The sequence below is a fragment of the Lissotriton helveticus genome, chromosome 1_1 (assembly GCF_964261635.1).
Source record: "Lissotriton helveticus chromosome 1_1, aLisHel1.1, whole genome shotgun sequence".
Lineage (NCBI taxonomy): Eukaryota > Metazoa > Chordata > Amphibia > Caudata > Salamandridae > Lissotriton > Lissotriton helveticus.
In genome coordinates, this window is record NC_136057.1 from 1,316,057,502 (window position 1) to 1,316,076,734 (window position 19,233).

Sequence of the window (19,233 nt, forward strand, 5' to 3'; positions counted from 1 at the left end):
CGGACTCCGAGACACTTTCAAAGGAATTCCTCCTAATTAGCAGCAGTTATGTGCTAAGTGCCATTAATGAACAAGTTACTTACCTTCGGTAACGATATATCTGTAAGAAACAGTAGTTAGTATTAGATTCCTTACCTTAGAATATCCCCAGGCGTCAGTCTGGATCCGGAAACTTTTGCGTAGCAGTACCCCTGCGCGTCGGTAGGCGTCGTCTGCAGGCGTCCCCTACGGCTCCGCGTCCGTCGTCGGCGTCGTGGGCCGTGATGACGTCGCTGGTGTATATAGACGCCGCCTCCGCGCGCTGACGTCAGTTCTTTGCACACAGCTTTTCCGCGCCAGAACACGCAGAGCCATGGAAGAACCAACACTGGTGCCATGCGAAACTAGGGCCCTGAAGGGGATGACCTTAACCCTATGTATCAGTTCGCAGAACGGGGAGGACGGGTGGGGCGGTAAGGAATCTAATACTAACTACTGTTTCTTACAGATATATCGTTACCGAAGGTAAGTAACTTGTTCATCTGAAAGAAACAGGTTAGTATTAGATTCCTTACCTTAGAATAGATACCCCAGCAATACCAACCCCGGTGGTGGGTCTGCGAACCAATACAGCTTACACCAGAAAGTCCTGGAGGACAGAACGGCCAAAAAAGCCATCCCTCCGGACTTGACTGTCCAGGCAGTAGTGCCTTGCAAACGTGTGCAGCGAGGCCCACGTAGCTGCCTGACAAATGTCCTGCAAGGGGACTCCCCGGCCCAGGGCAGTAGTAGCCGCCGTGGCCCGAGTGGAATGGGCCCTCAGCCCAACAGGAGGCTCCTTCCGAGCCAAAGAGTAGCACGCTTTGATGCACAGGACGACCCACCGAGAGATGGTCCGTTTATGCACCGCCCTTCCCTTCTTCGCACCCACGGAGCCAACAAACAGTTGGTCATCCACCCGGAACTGGCGAGTGCGATCCATATAAAATGAAAGCGCACGTTTTGGGTCCAGACGATGGAGCCGCTCTTCATCCTTTGAAGGATGCGGAGGCGGGAAGAAGGAGGGTAAGGTGATGGACTGCCCGATGTGAAAAGCAGAGACTACTTTGGGCAGGAAAGAAGGTCTAGTTCTCAGAACCACCTTGTCTGGATGAATGGACATGAAAGGAGGTTTGACAGAAAGAGCCTGGAGCTCACTCACTCTCCTGGCAGAGGTGATGGCAACCAGGAAGGCCGTCTTTAAAGTCAGGAGACGGAGAGGACAGGAATGAAGTGGCTCAAAGGGAGCACACATCAAGAAGGTCAGAACCAGGTTCAAGTCCCACTGAGGCATCACAAACGGAACAGGTGGATACATGTGCGTGATGCCCTTCAAGAATCTTGTTACAATAGGGGACTTGAACAAAGAAGGTTGATCAGGCAGCCTTAGAAAGGCCGAAAGGGCAGAAAGGTAGCCCTTGACAGTGCCCAGAGCAGAGCCCTGCTGGGCAAGAGAGAGAAGAAAGAGGAGAACCTCGGAGAGAGGGGCAGAAAGAGGGTCCACAGCCTTTGCTGTGCACCATGCCACAAATCTGTTCCACCGGCAGGCGTATACCGACTTTGTGGAGGGACGCCTGGCTGCCAGAATCACATCACAAACTTCAGGAGGCAAGTCAAATGGCCTCAACTGTCGCCGCTCAATCTCCACGCATGGAGGTGGAGACTGGACAGGTTCGGGTGGAGGACCGTCCCCTGCTGCTGCGACAGAAGGTCCTCCAGAAGGGGCAGGCGGATCGAGGGACCGACTGACATGCTGAGTAGCTCGGGATACCAGTACCTTCGAGCCCAGTCCGGAGCCACAAGGATAACTTGGGCCCGGTCGCGCCTGATCTTCTTCAGCACTCTGGGCAGAAGTGGTATAGGCGGAAAGGCGTACAATAGACCGCAACTCCACTCGCGCCGAAAGGCGTCGCCGTGCGAGTGCCGTCTTGGAAACTCCAACGCGCAGAACTGATGACATTGCGCGTCCTCTTCTGTGGCGAATAGATCTAACCAAGGCTCTCCCCATTGCAGAAAGAGGCCTTTCGCCACGTCCGAGTTCAGACGCCATTTGTGATCCACGAGCACCGACGGCTGAGTTCGTCCGCCCTGGCGTTCAGAGAACCTGCCAGGTGTTGAACCGTCAGAGTCACGCTCTGACGTTCCAGCCATTGCCAGAGACGCAGAGCCTCCTGGCAAAGGGCCCACGACCCCACTCCGCCCTGCTTGTTGCAGTACCACATGGCGGTGGTGTTGTCCGTGAACACCTGCACTACACTCCCGTTGACAAAGGGGAGGAATGCCTTCAGTGCCAGACGGATCGCCCGCAGCTCCAACAGGTTTATATGGAGCCGGGACTCCGCCGGAGACCAGATGCCTCTGATCTCCGCCTCTCCCAAGTGGCCTCCCCAGCCCTGGAGGGACGCGTCCATCACAACCACGGACTCCGGGTGGGGAAGGGAGAGGGATCTGCCTCTGACCCAATCGCGGTCCGTAAGCCACCACTGCAGTTGTCTCGCAGTGCCCTCCGAGATCAAGACATGGTCGGACAAGTTGCCCTGATGCTGGGCCCACTGAAACTTCAGGTCCCACTGCAGAGCCCGCATCCGCCACCGGGCGTGATGCACCAGAAGGATGCAGGAAGCCATCAGCCCCAGCAGCCGCAGCGTCAACCTGACCGAAACCCGGGATAACGGCTGAAAGATGGGAATCAAAGCCTGTATATCCCGGACTCGCCGTTCCGGAGGATAAACCTGAAACTGCGCCGAGTCGAGAACCGCTCCGATGAAAAGGAGCTTTTGAGAGGGACACAGGTGCGATTTCGGCACATTGATGGAAAACCCCAGCTCGTGCAGGAGGTCTGCCGTCATCTGAAGGTGGTGGACGACTGTCTGGGGCGAGCCCGCCTTCAACAACCAGTCGTCCAGGTAGGGGAAGACTGAAACCCCCAACCGGCGCAGATGGGCTGCGACCACCGCCATCACCTTCGTGAACACCCGTGGGGCGCTGGTAAGGCCGAATGGGAGCACGATAAACTGAAAGTGCTCGTGGCCTACCGTGAACCGCAGGTAACGCCGGTGGGCCGGCAGGACGGGGATGTGAAAATACGCATCCTGCAAGTCCAACGCTACCATCCAGTCTTGCGGATCTAGAGCAGCCAAGACCTGAGCCAAAGTCAACATCTTGAACTTCTCCTTCCGGAGGAAGCCGTTGACGTTCCGTAGATCCAAGATAGGACGTAGGCCCCCTTTGTCCTTCTTGGGTACCAGAAAGTAGTGGGAATAGCAACCACACCCTACTTCTGGCCCAGGAACGCGCTCGACGGCCCCCTTGGCCAAGAGGGCCGTAACTTCCTCCTGCAGAAGTGTCAAGTGGTCCCCCGACACACGGTGGTTCTGCGGTGGCATGGCTGGAGGAGTGGTCTTGAAGGGGAGGGAGTAGCCCCTTCGGACGAGCTGCAGCACCCACCTGTCCGATGTGATAGCGCGCCAGCGGGAGTGGTGATGGCGAACCCTGCCACCCACTGGCGTCACATGGGCCTGAAAGCACGGACTAGGAGGATTTGGAGGCCGATGCTGCGGGGGGAGGTGCGGTCTGACCTCGCCGTTGTCCCCGACCGCCTCCACGGCGGAGTCCATGGCCGCCAGCGCGTTGAGAAATGTGTTGCGGCGCGTGGCTGGCAGCACGTGTGGGACCGCCCCTTCCGAGGCCACGAAAGGAGCGAAACAAACTCGTTTGCTGGCGCTGGGTCAAGAGACCCAAGGACTTGGCCGTGACCCTGGAGTCCTTGAAGCGCTCCAGCGCGTGGTCCGCTTTGTCGCCAAACAGGCGACAGCCATCGAACGGCATGTCCATCAAGGCATTCTGGACATCTGCCGAAAAGTTGGCGGACCTCAGCCAGGCGTGGCGACGAATCGCCACCGTCGTGGACATCGCTCTGCCTAGCGAGTCGGTCGTATAAAGACCACACCTGATGGAGTATTTTGCTGCGTCTCGGCCTTCAATCATAGCCTTGCCGAGCTTTGCCCGTACCTCCTGCGGGCATTCCGGCAGCAGGTCCGCGACCGTATCCCACAGAGAGTGGGAGTAGCGGCCCAAGAGGCATGCGGTGTTGCAAGACCGCAGTCCCAAACTCAGGGACTAGAAGACCTTTTTTCCATACTGGTCGTACCTCTTGGATTCCCGGTCGGGTGGGGCCGACGGGAATGCGGTCTGGGAAGTCGAGGCCTGGATCACCAGACTCTCAGGGGTGGGATGGGTGGACAGGAACTTGGGGTCATCAGGACACGGACGGTGGCGTCTGGCCACGTTCCTATCAACAGGCGAACCTGAAGCGGGCCTGGACCACGTGCCCAAAAGAACGTCCGATAAGGCTTCGTTAAACGGCAGCAGTGGCTCCTGCGGGCATGACTGCGGTTTGAAGACCTCAGTGAGGATGTTAGGCCTCACGGCCGCGACGGGGAGCTCAAGGTGTAAGGCCTTGGCCGCCCTCATCAACACCACTGAATAAGCAGCCCCCTCCTCCGAAGCCACGGTAGGAGGCGAGACAAAACCAGGGTTAGGAGAGTCGTCCAGACCACTGGCGTCACCCAAATCACCTGTCCAGTCCACATTGTACTGACACTCGCGTGACAGAGGGTCCTCAGACCCCTCCCAACCCTCTCCGTAATCTTCATCTTCACCATATTCGGAATCAACAATGTAGACCAGCTCCCCGGGGTCCACAGGCCCCATCGGTGTCGGACTCGGCGTCGGGCGACGCCGGTCCGACTCCGCGTCCGGAGTCGGAGAGGGTACGGGGGCTGGGCCGCCCAGGGCTGGCGCCGGAGCACCGGCGCCGCGCGGGGGTGGCGTCGGGGGCGTCCCCGATGGAATCGGCGCCGGAGAGGCCGGTAGACCAGCCGGCGTCGACCCTGAGGGACCCTGCGGCGCCGGGGTCGGAGCCGTCGGCGGCGCCAGGGCCAGAGCACCCGGCGGCGTCGAGGCAGGAGCACCCGAACCGCTAGGGCCCCCGGACGGGAGCACAGGGCCCGAAGGTGCCGTAGGTCCCGCCGGAGGAGACAGTGCCCTCATGGCCATGAGGAACTCCTCTATCTCCCCGGGCGTCGCGCCTTGCCCAGGGACCGTAGGGTATGGAGCAGGCCGCGCCGGCGACTCACGCGGAGCCGCGGGGCTGGGGCCACCCGAACCCCCGGCCGCATCGCGCGAGCGTCGGGGGGAGTCGGGGGTACGATGACGACACCCCGACTTCTTGTGTTTCCTACCTGAGGAACCAGAGGAATGGCGACGACTTCCGGAGCGCTCGTGGCAGCTCCGCGACCGCTCCGCGACCGCTCCTTCGACCGCTCCCTCGACCTCCGGCCGGACCGGGACCGCTCTCGATGTGGGGCCGACACCCGCAGCTCGAGTAGCTTGCGAGACCGCTCCCGCCTAGCTTTACTTGTCAGGGCCCGGCAGTCGACACAGTCGTCCACGGCGTGGTCGGGGCCCAGGCACCGGAGGCAGAGTCGGTGATGATCCGTGACCGACATCGTGCGGTCACAGCCGTCACAGTTCTTAAAACCGGGCATCCTACCGGCACCGTAAGAAGAATCAAGGATTCACAAAACTTTGGTCAAAAGACCGGAGTACTGCACTTCTCGGATCTGCGCTAACTGGCGCGGAAAAAAGAAGAACTGACGTCAGCGCGCGGAGGCGGCGTCTATATACTCCAGCGACGTCATCACGGCGCACGACGCCGACGACGGACGCGGAGCCGCAGGGGACGCCTGCAGACGACGCCTACCGACGCGCAGGGGTACTGCTACGCAAAAGTTTCCGGATCCAGACTGACGCCTGGGGATATTCTAAGGTAAGGAATCTAATACTAACCTGTTTCTTTCAGATACTGGTGTCATCCTGCGACACACCCACCATTTGCAGGCGACACAGTACTGTGTCGGGACACACAGTTTGGAAAGCTATGTTCTAAGGTAAGGAATCTAACACTAACCTGTTTCTTTCAGATATTGTAATTACTGCCTGCAGTCACTAAATTTACATCAATGCTTCTCAAAGGTGTTGCACCCTTTTCTAGTGGAATGCTCGGATCACATATTTCCTTACCTTTTAATGTGCCACTATAATATTTAGTGGCCAATGACTCATCTGACGGACTCTAGTGGATTTAGCCAATGCAATGTGCTGATACGTGGAGTGTTGCAAAGGATAAGTTGGCCTTATTAGCTAAGGATGTAGTAAGCATATTTAGGGCAGACAAATGACCAGCCTTTCAGCATAAAACTCTGGCTGATTCCTAGTTAGCGATGGGTGCATTTTTGTAGTTCTCGCACTTATTTCAGCCATAAACCAGGACATTGAAAGGGGCCATTGTATCCCGGGTATTACGAGGCGGGTCCACAAAAAATCATGACAAAATGCGCAGCGATCCTAAGGCGATGTGCCTAGTGCGTGCTCCAGAATAAAACCCCATGCAATCTCATGCTTGGAATGTCTCAGCATGTGCCTGAACTCCTAGGGGATCCTGTCGCCCAGAAATCTTCTCATGATCTGCTGCAGAACATAAGACCAAAGAAATATCGAAGGACTCACATGACACCCTTAAAGCAGGCTGCACCTGCATCTGCACAGTGCTGGGTGAATAACCAGACATTCTGGGTGCAGGAAAGAATACAGAAATGACATCTATGTGGTGCAGACCACAATTTAAGCTATCTTTTTCCAAAACACTAGAGTCTTCATCCTGCCACACATCCTATGGTCAAAGAAAACTGGTCTTGCATCCTACATCTCAATGTGATGAGGGATGACCAGGGATATTGGAAGCCACTGAATTCTCAGCTGAACATGGCACTGGAGACTCATCGCCCTGGGCCTCAAACGCCAAAGGAATCAGTTACCATCCTCAATGCAGACGTTGAAAAGCTACAGTTTCAATGGAAGGTTAGGCTTGTCTTCCAGAGAAGCACCTCAGTAGTTAAATTTTGATCTTTCGCTTATCACAATGAAGTCCTTGTACATCTGCCGAACTCTTAATCAGGCTCAAATTCGCTGCAGGGATGGTCACTCAAATGTCTGCACATGGGGACACAGTACAGCCAACAAGGTTCAAGAAAAAATAGCTCTGTCGTACCAAGTATTTTATCTTAATCTTCATTTGAAACCACCCTCTGTGTCAAGTAATGACTATGGATTCAGCCCAGTTTTGAGGTAAGAAAGGTAGTTGGTGGTCTTTAATTGAAACAATGAAATACACTATCACAATGCATCACTTGAGGTCACAGAAAGTGAATCCGTAACGTATTTATCCCTTTAAATCCCTTATGCAAGGCTCACTACCCACAAAGTATACAGAGAAGCACAATTAAGTATGTGGTAGAGGGGAGAGGATTACTGAAAGGAGTTGGGGTCAAAAGCTACGCCTTCTTTGTGTGGCAAACTTTATGGCTCTGCGCTATGCTCTTTATTATATGCATCTCAGTAGGTCCATTTGTCCATGAAGTCTGCTATTTACTGTAGACCCTATTCAGAGGATTACAACAGTCATTAGTGAATGCTCATTGTTACTCAGGCAAAGCGGGCACCAACAAATTCTCATTCTGATAGTGATGGCTGAATACCAAATTCTCACCTTTTGAATATTCTTCCAGACCTCAGACTGGATCTGGAACATCTTTAGATGCACCCATGCGTGCCAACAGGTCGTACCAGCATCTCAGAGGCCATGTTGTCCTCGTCAGACATGAGCTGCACTGGCCTATAAAGGTGCCACCCATACACGTTCACAGTTACTTTTTCAGTGCCAAAAGACATTGATCCAGAGATACTCCTTCTCTCTCTTGAGGCCACTCTTTAGACTAACGTTCTACAGTTTCAAAGGGAAAATGTCACCACCCAAATCTACAGGGCTCACACCCCGTGGGAAAATCACAAACAGATGACTGTGACACACCTTCACTTGATTTGTCTGTCATGCCTAGGATTGGATCACAACTCCAAGGCCTTCAGTGATTGCGCCTTGATGCAAACCAAGGCCACCCAGGACCAGGAAGCAAAGCTCTGTTGGGGAAACATCGCAAGACCCCACGTTGTGATTAGGTGAGGTCCAAAGGCAGGTCCCTGTCTAGCTCCTCAGGGTGTACCCGCTGCAGATCATCATCCTGTTCTGAAAGCACAAAAAGCACTGGAGGGGCTCGGCCCCTTGTCACCACTCTCTATCCCCAGAGAAGGCGCTACGGTGTCAGTGTGTCTTCAGGTCATGCTCCTAAAGTCATTCCACTTCAGAACCGATTCGCCCCTTGTCCCATGGCAACTTGAATTTCTGGAGCCATTGGCGATGATGCAGCAGATTGAGGAATTCCATGAGACCATGCTGCGGCTTATTAGCCTGTTACCAGCTCCCTCTAATGCACCTTTCTGGCATAAGGAGCTGGGAGGCCTACCAACTGGGCTTCTGCTGGTGGGTTCGCATTGGCACCAGTTGGGCACTCTGGTTGTGTTTTGGGTTCCCATACCAATTTCAGTACCGGATCCCTCTCCCATGCCACAACCCACGCAAGAACACGATCCGCTGATGCCGGCGACATAGATGACAGCCAACCTATAGGACTGTCTGATGCTGAGCCAGCTCCGCGCTGACCTCGACTAAAGCTGCCCGCTGCTTTAACTAAGTCAGAGCCATTCTGCCAGCCTCTTGACTCTGACAAAGTGCCTTTGCCCTACAGAAGGCTTCATGTAATCCATGAATGACAATGGAAACATTAGCTTTTAAATCTTGTGCAATCATTTTCTGCTTGAACTTGAAAAGATTTAAACGTTATTTTGTATTGGTACCTCTACCCCACCAAAGGTAAAAGGATCTTTGCTAGCTCTTCTGACGTCTGCTGGTATGGATGCAGCCTTCTTGGGGATTTTCCCCATATATGGTGGGACTGCCCGACTATCGCCCATTTTGGGAGGAGATTCTAACTCATATTAAAGGAATGCTAGGTTACCCCATACTGACCTCTATCGAGGAAGTTCTTCTAGGTATCAGAGATTCGGGGTTAAAGCATCAGACAAAAGCAGATAGCTTGATTTTAAGGGCATGTCTAGGAGTAGCCAAACCAACTGTAGCGGCAGCTTGGAAAAAGAGAGAGACTCCGGCTGTGTCATTATGGCACTCAAGGCTCTGGAGACTACTCATGATGGAAAGATTAGCAGATATCTTCATAGATGATTATAAAAGTTTTGAGTATCGGTGGGGCCCGCTGGTTTCCTTTCTCTCGAGTGGCCTCCCATCAGCGGTATGCCCACCTTCGATAAGAGCACTTCACCGTTTCCAGCTTTAGGATGGTTTCTCACCCTTACCCAAACACTTTCAGATATACGTCTAATCCCTCTTGGCCCTGCAAGACTATCTTAGGGCATGAACCTCGGTTCTGATGCAAGACCGACTACTCTTTGCCACTCAGAAAAATTATTCACCACCACCAGGGATGAAGGGGTGGGGGTAGTGGGAGGGGTCTTGTTTACAACAACGTTATGGTGGTTTTCTTTCTTTTTGTTTAGGGTTGCTTTGGTAAAAGGGTCATGACTCGAAGACAGAGAGGGAGATGGAAGGGCATCACATAAATAGAAAATGAACACTGGTTAGATGTATTTGAAAGAACGATGTCCTATATTTGCTTCATGCTCTCATCACAATGTAATTTGTTGCTTTCAAGTCATGCTGAATCAATAAAGCTTTGAAATAAAAGTTATTTTGTACATTTTCTCCACCCTTACCTTGAAGTGTTTAGGAAACAGGCTGCTGGGAGAGGAAGATCGTGTATCCACATCGCCTGATTGTTTCTTGTCTTTAGAGGAATCTCTGCTTTTGTTCATTTCCTTCCAGGTATTATTCTGGTTCTCTTGTTCTTTGAGTGGCTACAGATTGAATAGAAGTGAGACAGTGATGTTTGGGTTGGTATCATTTGAAGTGCTGGATAGTTGGCACTGCTTTCATTGGACTATGACGCCTCCTATTAAAAGTATTCAAACTTTGCAGGTTATGGTGTCAACATGCGGTTTGCCAAATATTTAAATGTGTCATTGACCCAACAAACATCTCCCAAAGGGTCTGATTTAGAGGATAGTGGATGTCTGTCTTCCGCCCTCGTCATTCTGCTGCTCTGCTTAGGTAGTGACTGAAGGCAGTGCTCCCTAGGATGAACTGTCACCGGCCTTACCAGTGAGAACAGCAATGTAATAACTCCAAACCACTGGAAATAATGGTGGACTGCCACCCAGTTTAGGGTGGAAGATTCACTGTCTCTTTCTTGAGTGCCTCTTGTGTGAACCATAGCAGTCTCAGATAGAAACCACCACAAAATGTGCATGTAGAGATTCTGAACTCATTAGGAATATTTTAAATGAAGGTACTTGAAATGCACCCCCACTTTGGCCCTCATTACAAGTGCCCTGGGAAGTGGGGTTGCATTTAACCCTCAGGATAGCAAGGAGAGCAGTCCAAGGCTTACTCAGGGAGATGGTGTAGGAAGAACATCATGATCAGACAATCAGTGTCTTTAATGGATGTACAAGGTATGCACTCTTCTGGATTGTAATGAAGCTGCCTCTGTATCTGGTACTGGATACAGTACTGGATTCAGTGTCACACTGTACCTTTAAGAAGTTAATCGTGGGTTCATGTTCAGTTCTGTCAGCAAGAGGCTGGTGGTGACTGGCTCTTGCTGCTGTGCACCTGGACGAGGGTCGTGCTGATATTGACCAGGCCCAGCTGACTCCACCTGTCTCTCCATTCCCCACTGATATGCCTAGGCACTAGCCTTTAAGTCAGTAGAGGAGGTGTTGAGAGGGCACAGGTAGGCAGAGGCCGCATTCACTTGCACCAGGGGGATGTAGAATCCATCTTGGTGAAAGGCCCTAAAAGCTCAACCCACCACTCAAACAAATGACAGTTTGTAAGGCCATTGCCATGCAACAACCTCCTATCTATTAGAGGTGTATATCTCAAGAAGGTAAAGAACTTCTAGGACTCTCAGTTCTCCAGTTCATATCCTGTGCTTTTCGAAATACAGGACCCAAACCCAATCTTTTCTGGAGGTACCAAGTCCTTTTGAAAATCTCTTCCTAAATTTCGAATGTACCCAGAATAGCTTTGCCTTCGAAATGCAGTAGTTAAAAGCTGATGGGTCTGTCTATATTTATGATGGACTCTACCTTCACGTGGGTCAAGCTGGTGGGATAGCCTTCCTTCCAGTCGGCCTTGTTTGAGCGTTTAATGGAAAAGATAGATCGGAATTGCTTCCATATAGATCCATGCCGGCTGCTCGTTGCACCTGAAGCACATGCACTGTCTGCTTCCTTATTCAGTGACTGCAGAATGAAAGCAAGTAAAATACACTTATTTGCAAGACTGTACTTTTATAACAGACATGCTTAATGGCCTTAATTCGGCAATAAACAACTAGGCATATAAATATCTTACATGTTGCTAAATTACTGGTTGGAAATAGATTCATTACAACACTGGATTAACAGAGAAACCAGGCTAAGTCAGTCATTTAATTATTTTAATTAGTATGATAAAGCAATCATAGCGTTAACGTCTAATTTTATGTTTGGTTTTAAGCATGAATTTAACATTAGCGCTTGTGTGTTTTGAGTGCCTTAAGCAAGCATGCTAACACACTGCTAAGGTTGTTCAATGTTATAATGCATGTCTATTCTGCTCTGTGTGTTATTTTATCTAGAAGGGTTTGGGTGCAGTATGAGGTCACTGAAGCTGAGAGGCTGGTACTCTAGTCAATGTTTGGGTTTTCAGAATCCATGTGCGAGAGAGGTTCTCGCCATTCTGGATGTGTTCCAATTGATTACGTCATTCAGGGGCAAATGAGTAATTGCCGTATGGTCTACCAGAACAGGCAAGTTATCCAAAGGTTAAGGATCATGACGTGATGTATGACATCATTTATGACATTGTTACTGCATCTGAAATGACAAAATTGATGACAAGACTGTGCATGGTGGGGCCTACTTTCCACCTTTCTTGAGATTATGATGCAGATGTAGTAACTTTGATGAGCGGTATTCAGGTTTTAAGACCTAAAAGGACTAAACAGAACTGTTATACTCTGTATCACCGGTTGCGCTACAATTGACTAGGTGCATTCTCTGGAACCAATCTACATGCAGTGCAAGGGAGAGGATGTGGCCTAACGGCTAGATGGGTCGACCTGGAAGCTAGGGAACCGGGTTCGAGTCACGGCAGGGACAATCAACTACCTGTGATTCTGGGCAAATCACTTGGGGCATATTACCAACCAATAGAGATCATTTTTGTCTCTAACTTGTTTAGAGACAAAAATTATCGCCGCAAATCGGCGATTTTTATCGCAGATAAACCTTGCTATTAGCAAGGTTCATCGCAAATGCGATAAAAAACGGCCGCAATGCATGAATATCGCTGAAAAGTCAGCGATATTCATGCATTATCGAGCAAATGCTCTTAGCCATGTTATCCACCTCCCATTGGATAACATGGCTAAGAACTGCTCCTGGGCAGGTGTTAGCTTTTGGAGATATTCGCGCTTAGCGCGAATATCTCCAAAAGTTGGTAATAGGAGATAGCGATGTTAGCAGTCGCTAACATCTTGGCACGCCCACTTTGCATGTCATTAGTGATAAATATCACTGACATGCAAAGCGGGGCCCAAGATGGTCACTATCTCCTATTAGCTGTCCCTAACTGGTGTTAGCGACAGCTTGGTAATAGGGAGATAATTTTATCTCCGCTTTCTTGGCTTTTAAAGCCAAAAAAGCGGAGATAAAGCCCTTGATAATATGCCCCACAATCTCTCCGTGACTAACAATCTTCTCCTTCTCAGGGCAGCTACATTAATGCACAAGTTACTTACCTTTGGTAACGATATATCTGTAAGAAACAGTAGTTAGTATTAGATTCCTTACCTTAGAATATCCCCAGGCGTCAGACGGGATCCGGAAACTTTTGCGTAGCAGTACCCTTGCACGTCGGTAGGCGTCGTCTGCGGCTCCGCGTCCGTCGTCGGCGCGGGATGACGTCGCCGGAGTACTTAGACGCCGCACTCGCGCTCTGACGTCAGTTCTTATACACAGCTTTTCCGCGCCAGAAACGCAGAGCCATGATAAAAACCAACACTGGTGACATGAAACTAGGGCCCTGAAAGGGGAAGACCTTAACCCTAGACATCGGTTCGCAGAACGGGGAGGATGGGTGGGGCGGTAAGGAATCTAATACTAACTACTGTTTCTTACAGATATATCATTACTGGAGGTAAGTAACTTCTGCATCTGAAAGAAACAGGTTAGTATTAGATTCCTTACCTTAGAATAGATACCCCAGAAAAACTAACCCCGGTGGTGGGTCTGCGAACCCATGATCACACCAGCAAGTCCTGGAGGACGGAACGGCCAAAAAAGCCATCCCTCCAGACTTGGCTCTCCAGGCAGTAGTGTCTTGCGAACATGTGCAGCGAGGCCCACGTAGCTGCCTGACAGATGTCCTGCAAGGGGACTCCCCGGCCCAGGGCAGTAGTAGCCGCCGTGGCCCGAGTGGAATGGGCCCTCAGCCCAACAGGAGGCTCCTTTTCAGCCAAAGAGTAGCATGCCTTGATGCACAACACGACTCACCGAGAGATGGTCCGCTTGTGCACCGCCCGTCCCTTCATCGAGCTCACATAACCAACAAATAGTTGGTCATCCACCCAGAACTGGCGTGTGCGATCAAGGTAGAAGGAGAGCGCACGTTTTGGGTACAGACGATGGAGCCTCTCTTCCTCTTTCGAGGGATGCGGAGGCAGAAAGAAGGTGGGCAAGGTGATGGACTGCCCGATGTGGAAGGCTGTAACTACCTTGGGCAGGAAAGAAGGACGGGTACGCAGCACAACCTTGTCCGGATGGACAGAAAGGAAGGGAGGCTTGGAAGAAAGAGCCTGGAGCTCACTCACTCTCCTGGCAGAGGTGATGGCAACCAGGAATGCAGTCTTAAGAGTAAGAAGACGTAGAGGACAGTTATGAAGTGGCTCGAAAGGAGCACACATCAAAAAAGTAAGAACAAGGTTCAAGTCCCACTGAGGCATCACGAAAGGAACAAGAGGGAACATATGAGTGATGCCCTTCAAAAACCTATTTACAACTGGGGACTTGAACAAAGAGGGCTGATCAGGGAGCCTTAAGAAGGCGGAAATGGCAGAAAGATAGCCCTTGATAGTGCCCAGAGCAGAGCCCTGCTGGGCAAGAGAGAGAAGAAAGAGGAGAACCTCAGAAAGAGGGGCAGAGAGTGGATCCACAGCCTTTGCTGTGAGCCATGCCACAAATCTGTTCTACCTGCAGGCGTATACCGTTTTGTGGAGGGATGCCTGGCTGCCAGAATCACATCACAAACTTCAGGAGGCAAGTCAAATGGCCTCAACTGTCACCGCTCAATCTCCACGCATGGAGGTGGAGGCTGGACAGGTTCGGGTGGAGGACCGTCCCCTGCTGCTGCGACAGAAGGTCCTCCTGAAGAGGCAGACGAATCGGGGGATCGACTGACATGCTGAGTAGCTCGGGATACCAGTATCTTCGTGCCCAGCCGAAGCCACAAGGATGAATTGGGCCCGGTCGCGCTTGATCTTCTTCAACACTCTGGGCAGAAGTGGTATAGGCAGAAAGGCGTACAACAGACCACAGCTCCACTCGCGACGAAAAGCGTCTCCGAGCGAGTGCCGCCTTGGAAATTCCAACGCGCAGATCTGATGACATTGCGTGTTCTCTTCGGTGGTGAATAGATCTAACCAAGGCTCTCCCCACTGCTGAAAGAGGCCTTGTGCCACGTCCGAGGTCAGACGCCATTCGTGATCCATCATGCACCGACAGCTGAGCTCGTCCGCCCTGGAGTTCAGAGAACCTGCCAGGTGTTGTACCACCAGGGTCACGCCCTGATGTTCCAGCCACTGCCAGAGGCGCAGAGCCTCCTGGCAAAGGGTCCACGACCCCATTCCGCTCTATTTGTTGCAGTACCACATGGTGGTGGTGTTGTCCGTGAACACCTGCACTACACTCCCCCGGACAGAGGGGAGGAATGCTTTCAGTGCAAGCAGGATCGCCCGCAGCTCCAAAATGTTGATGTGGAGCCGGGACTCCGCCATAGACCAGAGGCCTCTGATCTCCGCCTCTCCCCTGTGGCCTCCCCAGCCCTGGAGAGACGCGTCCGTCACAACTACGTGCTCCGGTTGGGGAAGGGAGAGGGATCTGCCGCTGACCCAATCGCGGTCCATGAGCTAACACTGCAACTGTTGTGCAGTGCCCCCTGAGATCAAGACGTGGCCGGACAAGTTGCCCTGATGCTGGGCTTGTAGGAAGGTGGATACCTGACTATGGTTACCCCAACTTTTTGCCTAGTGTTTAGCTGGTTTTCAACTTAGTTGGCCTAGGATCTTGCTATTCAGGACCCCAGGCTATCTGCTCTCTCTGTAAAATGGACACCATGTACTGTCGGTACATACCAAATTGGATATTGGGTCACCTTTTTGAGTTCCTGTATAGTGTACCATAGGTACTCAGGGCATAGGTACACCCAAGGCCTACCAGGGGCTACAGCATATATTATGCCACCCCTGCCTGGCCACCTACATTGACACAACTGGCTGATCACTCAGCTGGGGCAAGGTTGTGTAATCACCTCTTGCTTAGGTATAGTATCCCTATACCTACCCTATATATAGACACATAGTAACCTATAAGTCACTCCTATGGCAGGCCTTAACAATCCTAAAGGCAGAGTGCTTGGTTATGTGTGAGATGGTGCTCTAGCATGAGCTGAGCCTGTCTGCAGCTTTCGGAACCATGTCCTTATAGCTGTTCTATGATATTGCCATACCATATACTCTTAAGTGCATTATAATTAGGGCTCCCGGTTTTCCGTTTTTACGGATTTTTACATATAAATACAGACGGAAAACAAGTTTTCCTTTATCTGTATTTATATATAAAAAACGGGAAAATACTAGTATATTTTGCTGTGCTGCCGTCTGGTGTCTCACCTTCCTTAGAGGGTTAAGAGGTGACAGCTTCCCCAGCTTCCCGTGAGCACACAGAGCTGCCAGCCGCACCCAAGTACTTAACAGGTCTTTGAAAGACCATTTATTTGTTAATGAGGCTGCTTTGTTATTTCACCCTTTTTAGAGCCCCTGCCAGAGTCAGATTAGGACGGACTTCATAGCTGCCAAGGTTTCAGATTGCACCCGTGTTTTAGAAAAAAAATGTAAAGACTGACATATGAAGATGGAGTTAACTGCATTTGGGATTGGTTAAAAGGAATTGTTCTATATACAGCCATGCGTTGATTTCTGGAACAGAAGTTTCCAAATACATTTTCCACATTGCTTTGCAGAGACCTCTAACCTGTCCCCATAGCCATTGATCAACATCGACGAGCCCACAAGAACTGTCTAACTGTGAAAACAGTTTATGAATTGCAACGTCAACCATACACTGTCAGCTAAAATAATTCACCATCATCCTGTGCATAAGACAACCTTATGTCTACCTTTCTGGTTTAAAAATATTATGATGTGATGTACATTTTATTTATAAATCGCACGTGTGCGGAAGCTTAAAGGCGCTGCAGCTGAACAGGCCGTAACAAAAAACTTTTTTTTTGTTGCTTTTTCATTTTAGTTTTGAGAAGTTTCCTGCTTTTCAGCAATGCAGGGTCAGAGCGGTGGCAAAGGGATGAGTATTGCAGAGCTTGGAACCGATATTACACATTTTAGTTATTTTACCCAGGTGACATTCTTGGCTGGCCGCACAATGCAGCAAAGATAACACAACCTCATTGAGCTCTAAACGCCTCCAATAATCACACTAACACCTTACAAATAAGATCGGGTGTCACACAGAACATTTTGCCCTGTCAACGGTTTTTAATGGATTCTAACAATGTCAGGATGGAGGTGAACATTTTTTTTAAAGACTGCAACCAGAACGGAGCGCAACTCTGGGAGACTCTGCTGCTTTGTGGGGGCCTAAGAAGAGGTGAAATACAAAAGCCCCATTAACATGCAAATGGTCTTTTAAAGACCTGTGAAGTGCTCGGGGCGGCTGTGTGTGCGCCCGGGAAGCAGCCTGGGCTGACACACAGGCAGGGTGAGATGACAGAGGGAGGCAGAGGGAGGGAGACAGAGGGAAGGGGAGTGAGTGAGGGAAGGGAAGTGAGGGAGGGAATGAGGGAAGGAGTGAGGCAAGGTGAGGGAGGGAGTGAGAGAAGGGGAGTGAGGGGAGGGGAGGGAGAGAAGGGGAGTGAGGGAGGAGTGAGGCAAGGAGAGTGAGGGGAGGGGAGTGAGGGAAGGGGAGTGAGGGAAGGAGTGAGAGAAGGGGAGTTAGGGAGGGAGTGAGGCAAGGTGAGGGGGGAGTGAGAGAAGGGGAGTGAGGGGAGGGGAGGGAGGGGAGGGGAGGGAGAGAAGGGGAGTGAGGGAAGGGGAGTGAGGGAAGGGGAGTGAGGGAAGGGGAGTGAGGGGAGTGAGGGAAGGGGAGTGAGGGAAGGGGAGTGAGGGGAGGGGAGTGAGGGAAGGGGAGTGAGGGAGGGAGTGAGGCAAGGTGAGGGAGGGAGTGAGAGAAGGGGAGTGAGGGGAGGGAGAGAAGGGGAGTGAGGGAAGGGGAGTGAGGGAATGGGAGGAAGGGAAGCTTTGGTTTGGCTTTATCCAAATATGTCGTGTAAGGTGTCATACGCTTTGGAATACTACCCCCTCGCAAATTCTGGCGATGGGGGTAGCATTCCACCCTTCTAGAGGGAGAAGACATGTTAGTTCTGACTATCCCGGTTAAAGTTAACCCGAGCCCCAGCATCACAAAATGGATGCTGCTGCCACAGACACAAGACTGACCTCCTGCCGCTGGGAGTTCTTCCAGTCACGGAGGTTTGGACAATAGGTTTCCTGCCTGGAGAGGTGCGAGCACCACCCCAGACAGGACTTTGTGTATTGGGACAGGGAGGGCTGAATAGAATGAGACACTGCCTGGGGCACACTAGGTGCTCCATGCATGCCCCAATTCAAACCGGTTGCTGGGGCACTCCAGCCCCAGCTCTGGCGCGAAACTGGACAAAGGAGAGGGGGTGTAACCACCCCCCTTCCTGTTCCCACCCACAGGAGGGACCTAGAAAGTAATCCAGCCCCTTTTAGTTGTATAAAGGTAGGAGCAGAGCCCCAGGACTTTAGATTTGATCCTGAACTGAAACTTGAAACGAAACTCTGGACCTTTGACGTTCTGCTGAAGCTGAAGACTGAAGAATCTCCCTTGTGGCCAAGGAGTGACCACCCTGGGCAACCAGGCACCAACCAGCAAATCAACAGCTTGCTTTGTCAACGCTTCCCGCCGGAACCCGAGCACAGAGCCTGACAAGACCCAGACTTCCAGACCTCTCTGACTCTCTCTTTACTTCTTCAGCATAGCTGAGATCCGTGGAGGCGACGAGACACGTGGGACCGGCCATCTTGAAAAGTCCACGACTTGCTAACTGTGCAGCTCCTGAGGAATCCTCGAAGCTGTGCACTGGGGATTGAGAAGCCCCGAATCCGAGCTCCACCTTCACCGAAGATCAGCCCTTCACACTCCACGAGTTCTGCGTGGGGCCCTTCTGCTTGTGTTCTGCTCGACACGTTGTCCGGTTGCTGGCCCGTTCGCTAGTAACCTCTGTGACGACAATTTTTTTGAACCAACTCACTGGTCTGGTTGCCCCAGACTGGCCCCAGCCTCCCTGCAAAGGTGAGGCCCCTCAGACCTTGCTGGTCTGCACCAGAAACCTTCTTTGAATCATGCGTGGGTTGCCTTTGCCAAGGCTTGTTGACTCCAATCCGGCAGTCGACCCCTCCATCTACGAGAACCTTCGTGGGACAGCTCCTCTCCAGCATCTGGTCATCCTCGACGCCTCCTGGTCCACGTGGCTGAAGAGACAAGCTTCACGACAGCACCTGATTGCTCCTCAACGTCGTCTGGTTCCTTCCTGGTTCCATCCGGTCACTGGCTAGTGACCCAGACTCTGTCCCCTCTGCTTTCAGGTTCTCTTCATCCTAGATCCACCCTTGGATCCACCCGGACATCTTCCTCCTGGTCGCCTTCAGCATCTTTCTTCAGAGGCTCCATAGACTTCAACGGCGAAACCCGACACATCTTCACACCTATGCACCCGCTTCCTGTGGGTGAGGTAACGCGAGTACTTAGGTGCTCCCACGG

At 51.7% G+C, this 19,233-nt stretch overlaps 1 protein-coding gene across 17 annotated transcripts in view; it reads right to left on the reverse strand.

The window, feature by feature from the left end:
* The window catches only part of LOC144823305 (uncharacterized), a 559,034-nt gene that overhangs the window by 84,647 nt on the left and 455,154 nt on the right, over positions 1–19,233 (reverse strand). For all 17 annotated transcript variants that reach the window (XM_078681830.1, XM_078681822.1, XM_078681741.1 and 14 more), the window contains 2 exons: positions 11,200–11,355; positions 9,763–9,903 (listed from right to left, as the gene is read on the reverse strand). In XM_078681830.1, the coding sequence (XP_078537956.1) occupies positions 9,763–9,903; positions 11,200–11,355 (297 nt within the window). The remainder of the gene's footprint in view (positions 1–9,762; positions 9,904–11,199; positions 11,356–19,233) is intronic.